Source organism: Pseudopipra pipra, chromosome 3 (genome assembly GCF_036250125.1).
Source record: "Pseudopipra pipra isolate bDixPip1 chromosome 3, bDixPip1.hap1, whole genome shotgun sequence".
NCBI lineage: Eukaryota > Metazoa > Chordata > Aves > Passeriformes > Pipridae > Pseudopipra > Pseudopipra pipra.
This window is the reverse complement of record NC_087551.1, coordinates 44,961,427-44,973,749: the sequence shown is the minus strand read 5'-3', so window position 1 is coordinate 44,973,749 and position 12,323 is coordinate 44,961,427. Positions and strand designations below refer to the sequence as shown.

The 12,323-nt window shown below is 40.5% G+C and overlaps 1 protein-coding gene across 4 annotated transcripts in view; it reads right to left on the bottom strand.

Annotated features, from left to right (window-relative positions):
• The window catches only part of RPS6KA2 (ribosomal protein S6 kinase A2), a 284,874-nt gene that overhangs the window by 168,029 nt on the left and 104,522 nt on the right, over positions 1 to 12,323 (bottom strand). Inside the window, exon 1 of one of the 4 annotated variants that reach the window (XM_064648958.1) lies at positions 404 to 1,064. The exons of the other annotated variants lie outside the window; for them this stretch is intronic. Coding sequence (XP_064505028.1) covers positions 404 to 502 — 99 coding nt within the window. The 5' untranslated portion in view covers positions 503 to 1,064. Of the gene's footprint in view, positions 1 to 403; positions 1,065 to 12,323 lie in introns of those variants that run through there. 4 annotated transcript variants of the gene reach the window in all.

The following is a 12,323-nucleotide window of genomic DNA, read 5'->3' as shown; positions in this document are numbered from 1 at the left end:
ATTAATTATTTGGAAATCTAGCACTAAGAATGGCATGTGTGCAGGGGAAGACTAAAATATGAGACTATTTCAAAGTATGGTGTCATTTGTGCTAATTTAAGTGGATCTGTAATTATTTCCTACAACTTCATGATGTCCTGAACCAGCTTCCCCCTCCTCCCCTGCAAGGCTGATAAAAGGATCCTTGGCAACACAATAAATGTATCATTCAATGTATTGAATACTACCGAGAAAAAGCACTGAATTACACTGAAACAAAGAACATTAGGTGCGAATATCACCACCTCCACGAAAAGAGCACCTTTACCTACTTGTCACGTCAGTAAACGCAGGCATTCTTATACCTCTGTTACCTGCATCTAATGGTATTTGCTATATTTCACAAAGTTAAGGTGAATTTTACCTCAAATCTACTTAAGCTCGAGCTCTTTGACCGAGACTTCTTGCGGAGATAGACTGAGAAGAACCGACGCACTGTGAACTTCTTCATATTCATGTCCATTGCCCTGTCCCAGCTGCGGCGCGGAGCACGAAGGAGCCGCGGCGCCGGCGGCGAAAGCTAGCGCATCCCGATTGCCCCCTATTTATATCCACAGGCAGGAGATCCTCCGAAGCGTCTGTTTCTGCTCATCAAGCCAGGCACAGCGAGACCTGCAAGAGGTACGCTGCCGGAGCCATGGGAGCCCAGAGCCAGATGCTTGCTGTTCGGAGCATAAAAGCGTTATACTCCCTTCTCGCTTCCCTCTGTTTACATTTCGGTACGGCGAGCCCAACTCTCTCCCCGCTGCCTCTCCCCCTTGCCTTAGGTCCTACTACACCCAATCAGGCTCTGCGCTCTGGTTGCACGCAGAATCAGCGCCGGCAGATGACAGCTCCTGCGTCCCAGGCGTAGCAGGTTTGAGACAAATACTAGATGTGTCTATTGCTTTTGCACTCCCTCTCCTCTCAGTCAGGCTCTTTCAATTTCCTGCTTTCTGAATCACATGGGGAATAGGCACATGCTGCACTTCTGTTTTTAGCTCAGAATTCAGACGCTGCTATAATTACTGAGGGCTGTGGTGGTCAGATTCGAGAAGAAATCAGCTCCCTCGTGAGAGTCGCTCCTGGGAGAAAGCTGAAAGTCGTAGTGCCCCCACTGCCAGAGAAGAAGAGTCTGAACCTACTTTTATAATGGGGAGTATGCAAAATAACATTGCACCCCCCCGCCCCCACCCCAACCCCCCAAAACTGAAAAGCTTAACATCCTGTTCACAATTACCCACCTGCTTGACATTGAAATACCTAACACTGGCACAGCTCTGAAAATAGAAGCACAATCTAAATGGGAAATATTACTATTCTTATTGTACTACAGCAGGGAGCTACAGCCCTTCTAGGAGTTTAAATATGTACAGTTATTTACAGGCTGTAATTTTGAGCTGCTAACTATACTGGCAAGCATGCAGACTTACAGCTGCACCCCCATGTCCCCTCAATGAAATCACATTTTTCAGCTTGTCTTCAAAAACTAATGAATCTCACTGTGATCCAGAGACCAAAGAGCTTTCTCTGCCTGCTGCGCACAGCTCAGACTCCTTGTCCATGGCAGTCTTTCCTTTCTGACCACTAAGGAGCACCCAGACACGTCTTTCTTCCATAACCTCATATGGAAAGGGAATTACTCTGATGACTTATTAATGACTCAGATAAATAAGCCCAAGGAGAGCTGACACCACTACAGCATGAGAAGACACTCGGAGGTTAAATGACAATACCATGACAGTCCATCTGCTCTAAAAGAGAGATGCATTTTGCTTTAATTGCATGTTTGGTCTCTGCTATAAACTACCTTGGTTGGTAATGCCTGTCACTACCTGCTTTGTTCACAGGTTCTCTGTCCCACTCTTCTGTAAAAAGCTCACCATAGTCTATACGTACCCAGAAAAGTATAAATAAATAAATAAATAAATTGGCATTTATGGTTTCATTAAAACTCTGTATATTCTGTGATTCTAGAAGCCCTTTGCCATTACAGTTGTGTTGTCTGCCAGCTGAAAATCCTGGAGCAGAAGCAACTGTCTCAAGAAAAAACTCAGGCATCTATAGGTACACCAAAACCCTTTCCAGAAGCAAAACAATAATTAGTTGGTCAATGACAAAATTATTTGCTGATGCAGCCTCTCTAGTCAAGTTTTGTGTCTCCTCACAACCTTGCTGCAGTAAAATCTGCAGTGGCACAAAGGCCTCAGGCACTCACCTGACTACCTGACCTCCTCTCACCTGTTCTGCCACACCACACAGCTGCTGCTGCTACTTCTGTTCTGCCCTTTGCTTGGCAAAGAGGTGCCCTGACATGGGCTGGACCAGGCTTTGTGCTGGCAAAGGCTTTTGGCAGCCTCACACATTCCTATCTGTGTAAGCCACTAGAGTTTTAAAAAGCCATTAGACAAGTTCAGGGTAGGTCCCTGAAACCTTCCCATCACAGGCATATCCCGGGACACTGACGTCTTTATTAATGCAGAGGAGTGGTGATTTCCCAGCTTTGAATGCATAGTGCTGTGTGTAATAATAAGCAGTATGTGAGTGCCTGTTATCATTTAGACCAGTAGATATATCACAACCTTCCTAACCCGTTACATACATAGTGATATCACATACAAGGATTTGCAGTCACCATTAAATGTACCTGGGCTGTAATAAACTTCCAAGAAAATTACACAGGCTGTGACTTAATACCTAACTATCAGGTACACTTATTACATTCAGAATTTTGTTCTTTACCACAAAAATAATTTTAAAAAATGAGCTACAATGTATTGACAATTAATTATAAATGTCAGAGCAAAAACTAGTCTTGGATGCTAAAAGTTAGACTAACATGGAGAGTATGCCTAGGCTAGGAAGTAACTCTCTCACACCCCTGCCAAGCCTCAGGCATGGAAATAGGCATGATCTTGCTTTCTTACTCCTCTTTCAGATAGGTGATTAGGGATTAAATACAGAAGGACAACCAACCACCAGTACCAGGACATTGCTCCTCACCTACTGGGCAGCAGAGATATTGCAGATTATCTTCCAAGTGCAAAAAGCAAAAGCAACTGAGATGCAAAAATGTACATCAAAAAAGAGCACAAACACAGAAATAAGACAAAATACATATGCATGTAATACTAGCATATGGATAGGGATATATATATGAAGAGCAAATTCTACTACAGTTCCATTCAGATTGCATGCTTCAAGACACTGAACTTAACTTTGCTTCAGAAAAACAAATAAGAGGCTTCAAAAACATTAACTCAAACTTTCACATAGTCAGACAATATCCACTTCTCACAATGATTCTAATAAAAAGGAGCAAGCCAAAAAAATAGATTAAATTGGAACATACATCATTATATTTATAAACATACAACTGTCAGATTAACCTGTGACATTAAAAATTAATTGCACTTAGAAATTCATGTTTGTAAATTATTTCTCAGCTCCCCTCTGAGCAACTTTAACTGCTGAGAAACTTGATAAAAAAAGAAAATCACCAAATGTCTCTGTTTAAGATAAGAATAAACAATAAAAATGGTGGAGTGTACATATGGCACAGTATTACACCAGTATTACACAGTATTACATCAGTAATACTGATCTGTTTTCTGAAAGATACTTGTTAAAACTAGAATCGTATTTGCTGGGACACACACAAAAAAATAAATACAATACCATGGCCGCCCCTCCTCCCAGTGAGCTTAATAGCAAAATAAAGTTTACTTCAACTGGAAAAAGGCTTAAAACCACCCAAAAATCCAAAAGCCTGTAGCTGGGATTCAAGCCAAACTCTCCAACTGAAACCACTTGAAATTAGATATTACATAGTCCGGGTTGAAATTTTTAAAAGATAAATGGAGAATTCTCCATCAATATCTAATGAAAGCCAAAGGTCCTTTCTTCATGTGTACAGATGGACCATACCAAGAGCAGTAAGACTGAAGGACCCAGACTTAGAAAATTAACATGGGCCAGTGAAACAGCCTGCACAGAACCCAAGCAAGAAGGGTGACAGTAGCCAATGCCAGATGAGTCATCAATTTCTAAACGACAGAACATGCAAATCCAAGACATCTACCACAAATTTGATGATATAATTACTGAGAGAAATTTTGTATTACTACATTACACAGCACATCAGGCCCTATATCCAAACTGAGTCTTCAATCAGTATTACCCATCTTTCCTCAATAAATTCATCAAAAAGCCAGAAAAAGGTCCAGAGAGAAATAAGAAAGTATCAGAAGCAGTGACACCATCGACAGAACAAATAAGATTAGCAGAACATGATATGCAGAGAAAAAAATGAGGCTCCCATAATAGAGGTTCAAGAGACAATGCTACAGAAAAGGTGAATTACACAGTGCCATTTATGCTCTCATTAAGGAAAATCAGGAGCAAGAGCAGATGTCTCCAAGAGACACCAGTCAGCAGAATAAGGAACAACACTTTCCCCCAGGTGATTAGATGGTATATGACTTTCAGTGATTGCTGTTTTCTCATCTTGAATGCTGGACAAATTGCCATATGGCTTTTGTTTCCTCAGTGAGTGAGGTGGTTATTTTTCTGATTGATGCTTCTTTAAATAATATATGACGAGCTTTACCCAAAGAAATGCTTGGGCTTTGATCTCATTAGACCAGCGTACCAATGTGATTATCAGCCTTTCCACTGCCATACATTAAGTACCTTATCCTGTTTTGCTTGCCACTTACTTACTGCACTAGAGTTTTCTCTCTCTCAAAAAAAGGTATACTGCCCTGCCAGCACTGTGGAGTACAGTGACTTGCCATCTCAGACATTCTCACCAGCAGTGACAAGTGATTAGCAATGTTGGCTGGATCGGGAGGTAAGGGAGTAGGCAGGAAAGAAAGTGCTTTTTCTCCCTTCTCTGACCTCCTGGCTGTGTATCACAAGCTTCAGTAATTTTCAACCTTTTCTGTACATGAACTATGAGAAGCTTACAGTGGAGGTGCAGGCCCTTTCAGCCATTTTGCAAATTAAAACCACTGCTCAGAAGGAAGAAGAAAGCAAAGTCACACAACTTGTCTAACTGGGTCCAATAAACTGCCAGGACACAGGCTCCTTAGACACAGTCTTCTCGATTCCCAAGAGCAACATAACAGCCCTACAATGCCAGTTTAATCTTGCACTTGTAATCTCAAGACCTCAGGAGTCTGAGTAAAAGCAGAGTACCTCTTTTACCCACATATATGTAATGCCCTTGTTGCTAAAAGCACTATCCAACACACTGGCAATTATATGAAAAGCAACTAGTATAAATATAATGCAGCAACTACAGGAGAGAATTACTTGCTTTGAAAAGACCCATTTTGCTCAATATGGTGATATTCCAATTAGTGGATTCCATTCAACAGCTTCAAATATTCTTAAAAATTAGAACCAAAATAAATTCTCGGTAGATTTGAAATCAGTATTTTGCAGGGATGCAAGTAGCTTACGTAGAGAGAAAAGTACTGAAGACTTTCCAGTAGACTACTTCAGCAGTAAGATAAAAAAAATTTACACAGATGGCACTAGGAGGATGAACCATCTCTGTGCCATACTGGTGCAGAAGAGTCATAGAATATCATGAGTTGGAAAGGCCTGCAAGGATCCTTGAGTCCAGCTCCTGGCCCAGCACAGGAAAACCCCAAGAGTCACACGATGTGGCTGAGAGCATTGTCCAAATGCTTCTTGAACTCTGTCAGGCTTGGTGCTGTGACCACTTCCCTGGGGAGCCTGTTCCAGTGCTCAGCCACCCTCTGGGTGAAAAACCTTTTCCTAACATATAACCTAAACCTTCCCCGACAGAGTTTCATGACATTGAGGTCTCCTTGGTGCAGTTGTCTAAAAATCTACTTCCTCAGTTCCTCCTAAGCACTCACTAGTCACATGATGATAAGTGTTACTTTCACATGCATCAAATGAGCCTCACTATGAGGACAATGGCTTGTTCTTATTCGTGCAGGGAGAACTAGGACTGTTGCAGAAATAATAGCTCCAGGACAAGAGAATAATTTTTGCTTGAGTTTTCAGCAGATGAAAGATGTTTTAACTCTCACAAAAGCATCTTGTGTTAGTGCTTGAACATCAGATCGGCAAGTGTCACAATTGCTGCATTGACTGCTCCCATATGTACATTGCTTCTTACAGATACAGAAACGTGCAACAACATCACTGACCACACACACGTCAGTTGGCTGTAGCCTACTTCTAGGATGGAGATTACATTGTGTAGCAATCTGTATGGAAGAGTGTCAGCTTCAATTTCCTTTTTTGCTTTTTAGGGATGTCACCCAGCATTTCACTTTCCTGGATGATACTATATACTAGTCTTGTTAGATTTTGGTGGCTTAGATAGAAGTATAAGACAAAGAACCCAAAAACCTAATCTCCTTTATATTACATAAACTTCTACTCCAACATGGATGAAGGAGATTGCTGAAGATAAAATTCTGCTTTCTTTTCTTCGGATAATAAGCAGAAAATCATACTGTTCTTTCATAAAAGACTGGAAGTTTTCTGGAAGGAAGGATGCTACTTAGTAACTGAAGTATAAACAGTCTTATCATATGAATATTTATGAATATCTACTTTGAGTGAACATTCTACAATAGAAAATTGGATGGAAGAATTTCATTATGCACAGCATATGTTTAGTGTTTATTCAGACTAGCCATGAACACTACTAAAAAAAGTGGCATTTGTTAGAAATCTGCTAATAGGCAAATTTACCTTGATAGGCTCTGAAAGATATCACAAGCCTAACAGCAGAAATAGCGCAAGGAACATTTACCGAAGCCCCTGTTTCTACTTCTGATAATCATCGACAGAGCAAACTGACACTTAAGTAAGGAAAAAAGCCAGACCACTGTTTGCCATTGAAACCTTGAGAAACAGACAAATGTATAAAGGGGTTTGCAAATTTTCACTCAGGAAAGTACTAATGTTAGGTAAAATTTTTCCCTTCCATTATCGAATATAACTACACATATGAGGTACAAAAGTTAACTTGATAGACAAAAAGCAGCATACATAGTTGAACTGAGTGACCTGAATGAATATCCTTCTTCTATATCTGACACTATTTTGTATGACCTTGAAGAACCTTAAACTCTCTGGCTACGTCTAGCTCCAGGGCATGTACAAAATCCAGCAACATCCTGGATCTACTATCAGATATGGGGGCATGGATTTTATCCTTTTTCTCTTATTCTTTTCAACTGGCATCTCCTGCCCCCAGTGAAAAAAATGCAGGTTTTTTTAGCCAGAAAGGAGACAGAGTGCACTCTAGAGAGGTTCCTGATTTTGACAAGTGGGTGTGTAAACTCAGGACCCTAAAGGTTTGCACCTGCACTGCAGAGCAGAGAGAAAACTGCTTCAAATATCCTTCCATAAAATGGGGCTGAAACATTCTGTCACTGCATGAGAGCACTTTCAGAGTAAACATAATAAACATATTTGTTCATAGCCAAAATTTTAGTTTGACTGGCACATATTTGCTAGATTTGTTTACAGAAACAGATTAACTATGAGTAATGTCAAAGAATAAACCAATGGGATATGTAAATTTACCTTGTAGACATTACATCTAGCAGGACAAATGACATATGGAATATTTTCAAAATATATTACACACCTAACACTGAAAACAGGGCTTCAGGTTGTATGAACACCTACCCCGTGTTAGACAGGACAAAAGTGAGCTTCATAAATGAAAAAAACAGTAGTCACACTTAAAATCTTTAGGATTAGCTTCCTTCTTGTTGGACTTGTATGGCTTTTCAGACAAATTTTAGAGGACTGCTTTAAATTACTGTAGTAACAGTACTTAATTCCAGATTACAGGCATAACTCTCCTTGCCTATTTTTGAAATAGAAGATGAAGAAACAGGCAGAGAAAAAAAAAGGTCTAAATTCTGTCTCTAATACAGCTATACAGGAAGTGTGAAACTGAAAAAAAAAAACCCATGCAAAATCATTTTGACCTTCAAAAAGTTAGTTATATTCCATTTGATACATACAATCACATAATGATTTCTTAATTCACCCACAACAATATAGCCCAATGTCCCATTTTACTGCTAACAAATTAAAATCAGTATTAAACTCATCTTCCATCCACTTTATATAGTAAAGTTAAAGAAATTGGCATTAGTATTTCACAACACCAGAAACGGAGAAGGATGTGGGAATAGTACTAGCCAAACTACTATGTTGGCATTTACTCTAAAGTTTGTGACATGAAGCAATAAAACTTGAGTTTTTAGAGCTACTTTGAAAACATCCACATGCCCTGGCCTGCACTCAGGCATGTGATGTAACTCTTGCGGATGGCCTTGTGCAGGGGCAGGAGTTGGACTCGATGATCCTTGTGGTCCCTTCCAACTCAGCACATTCTGTGATTCTGTGAACCCCACAGCAGCACTCAACTGTAGAGGTATACGTGTAGGCAGCTCACTTGGGATCAGAGCAAAGTGGCCTCCAACCAATAGCCATCCAAAGACACAGGGATGAACAACAGGGCTCTGCTTACCACAAGGACTATGTGGGTCCAGAGACAGGCACTACAGTTCAGTGAAAGCATCTCAGGTAAAGGCAAGAAAGTCAAGCCATAAAAATGTCTCTGGTTTAGGACTGATTGTTGTTACCAGACTGCATTATGACTTGGATATAATCAATATGTTAGATGACCTTTCCCTTATTAAATTTCAGATACATAAAGTGTCACTTTCTCTTAAGTGTACTGTAACTTGTCTCACCTAAGTCACCAGGCAGCAGGAAGTGCATGAGGCTCTTTCTGCATCACTGAGCCTACCCACACTGGAGGTGAGTCCTCCTGGCTGATGCTTCAACAAATATCTGGAGGAAATTTCAACCTCTTCTATATGTCTTCCTACTCACCTAACAAGTGTATGAAGTTAGTTACAAAAAGCAGAGGCAGATTATTCAACATCCAAATGTTTGATTAACCTAATGACAACCTAATGGGCAAAAAAAAGGCAACTCATCACAGTAACACAATTAAAGCCTTTGACATCTTTCTGTGAATTTCGTATATCTTTTCAAATCCTGAAATAACCCTAAAATTCCACATGAGATATATAGAGAAATAAGCAACACTGATTATGTACAACACAAACACATATGAAACAAGAATCTCTTTCCCAGTAAGTTCAATGCTAAATTGGCAGTTTTTGTCAATAATTAGAGATTAAAATGTACAATTAATTCTATCATAAAGTAAGCCATGCTATTTAATAAGTTAATTAAAAGTTCAAATACTAATTTGTAAATTCAATATATGGATTAAAATCCTACAGAACTTCTGCTGCCCTCTGTAGCATGCTATGGGGAAAAATGTACGCTTGTGGCCAAGATGTTACAAAACTCTTCCTTAGTGAAATTGTCTACTTAAATACAGTGATTGTTCTTCAAACAAAAGGAAACATCCTTTAATATGCAACGTGAATCTTAAATTCATTACTTTATAAGCAATGCTGCTGTTTGACTCCAACATTTTTTTGAAGCAATGAAAAATCCTGTAAGAACCACCTACCTTTGAACATAAATTTCTGTTAATGTCCCAAAGCAGCCATCTGCAGTGTACAGTGATATACATTCATTAAAATGTGACACCTTTGCCCTAATACCTTACTGGGATCTGATTTTGAATTCTGATACCTCAACATCTGTTATGCAATCTTACCATGCAAAGTGATGTAGGACAGAACATGTACCAATTAGGAGACTGAGACTGTTTTTTTGCTTCAACTACAAAAGGAGAAAATAGATATATACCTCAGATATGAGGAACAAATAAGGCAATTACTGCACAGACTTGTAACAAGGTTTCCCCTCCCTCCATTACAGACAAAAGAGACTTTTTACATCTTCCAAAGAGCTTTTCAAGGGCATCTTGCTCTAGTTGTGCTGCCTGGGGAACTGCAAGCAAGGCCATCTAGGGGCATTTCAAAAAGGCACAGCAGAGCCTTGTTTCTGTATGTCTTGGGGACTAAAAACTGCTTTATTTATGATGATTCTAATAGGTTTTTAACATTTTGAATATCTCCTTTACTCCCTTCACTCACTCTAGAGTTTTCTCCTCATCTCTTTTACTTTCTGTTCCTCAGACTTTTTCTTCAAAGGCATGGCTCACTCTTCTTAACTCAAGGAAGCTGAAATAACAATACCACCACTACAAACAAAAACCCTCAAAACAACAAAACCTTGAGCTTGAAGGGAGAAGAATTGCTTTCTAATATTTAATTTTTAGAAACTATTTTCTGGCACATCTCTGGACTTCAGAAGGTCCAAAAAGATGCAAGAAGAAATATGAGTGAGAAGGAACTAGAAAGCAATATTCAGGGGGCTATACCTGTCATGTAACAACACACAGGCTGGTAAAAGAAAGATGGAGAGAAATCCTTTTAGCAGCATGATGGAATTTTTAAAGTATTATTGTGTGTCTTCTAGCACACATAGCTTTAAAATCTTTTGGCTGCTGGAGTCATGGCAGTGCATGAGAAACATTAGATTTGAAACATCCCCACTTGGTGTCTGGTCACCACTGGTGTACCCCAGGGCTCAGTATTGGGGCCAATCCTGTTTAATATCTTTATTGATGATCTGGATGAGGAGATTGAGTGCACCTTCACGAATTTTGCAAATAATGCCAAGTTGGGTGTGTGTGTTGATCTGCTGGAGGGTAGGAGGGCTCTGCAGAGCGATCTGATAGGCTGGATCAATGGGCTGAGGCCAGCTGTATGAGGTTCGACAAGGCCAAGTACCAGGTCCTGCACTTCAGTCACAACAACCCATGCAGCACTACAGGCTTGGAGAAGAGGAGCTGGAAAGTTGCCTGGCAGAAAAGGAACATGGGGGTCCTGTTTGACAGCTGGCTGGACACAAGCCAGCAGTGTGCCCAGGTAGCCAAGAAGGCCAGTGGCATCCTGGCTTGTATCAGAAATAATGTGGCCAGCAGGATGAGTGCTGTGTACAGTGCCCTGTACTCGCATGGGTGAGGCTGAACCTTGATCCTGTGTTCAGTTTTGGGCCCTGTACTACAAGAAGAACATTGAGAACATAGCTGAAAGGAGGATGCAGTGAGGTGAGGGTTGCCCTCTTCCGCCAGACATCTAGGGATAGGACAATAGGAAATGGCCTCAATTTCTGCCAGGGGAGGTTTAGATTGAATATTAGGAAAATTTTCTTCATGAAAGGGTTGTCAAGCATTGGAACTTCCTGCCCAGGGAAGTGGTTGAGTCACCACCGCTGAAGGTACTTAAAAGATGTGTAGATGTGGCACTTAGGGACATGGTTTGGTGGTGGACTTGGCAGTGCTTGGCAGTGATTGGACTTGATGATCTCAGAGGTCTTTCCCAACCTAAATGATTCTATGATTTCACTGAAGAAGAAAATACAACTGCCCTGGCCCACTTAACCTGCTGCAAGATGAGTGCAGCTAGAAGACATGCTGGGAAACAGAGACTGAAACAAGTTCTTCATGGGAAGGAGTGGAGCTAAAGGCACCTGCTTCCCACAGGGCTAGACATGGGTTTGAAGGCTGTGTGGAGGTTTGTTTTATTTTAGATAAATGATCTTGGCTCAATCAGAGGAATATCATTAGTCCTGGCATAACCCCTCACTTGTGGCCTCACTCTGCCATCTCCAGGCCATCATTTTGTTCTTCCTCTGTGTTGGCACAACTATTCACATAGCCACAGAATGAACCAAACTGGAGAACTGGTCCAAATTAAAACTGGGCAGAAAACCACTCCAGAATACTACTTTTAAACCAGTTCAGTTCCCTGGTCTGATTCAGTGTAGAAATATCTGTGCCTACTCAATATTTTTTTCCTGTGGTGGGGGCAGGAATGTGTGCTTGTGAGATGGCTCTGCCTCTTCTGTTGGCAGGGATGGGTTACACCAACACAAACTGTCGGTTTCCCAGATATGAAGCTGGCATGGTACAGCTGCCTGGCCCAGCAGAACTGACCAGGCCATGTCAAACTATCATTCAGATCATATTGAAGGATAAGATAAAGACTGAAGGTTAAGATAACAGCTCTGGTATAGAAAGAACATTTTAAAATGTCTTAAAGTATTTTTCTCTATCATAAAACTAGCAGAAGCAAATTGGCTAAAACATACAAAACCTGGAATTACAGATTGACATTATATGCTTTCCAAAAAGGTTAATCTATAAAAGGCTTGCTTAAAAGTAAAAAGATCCCAGAAGGGGTGAAACAGTAACGTATAGCTGTAATGCAGAAATTCAGGAGGCTGTTTAATTGACT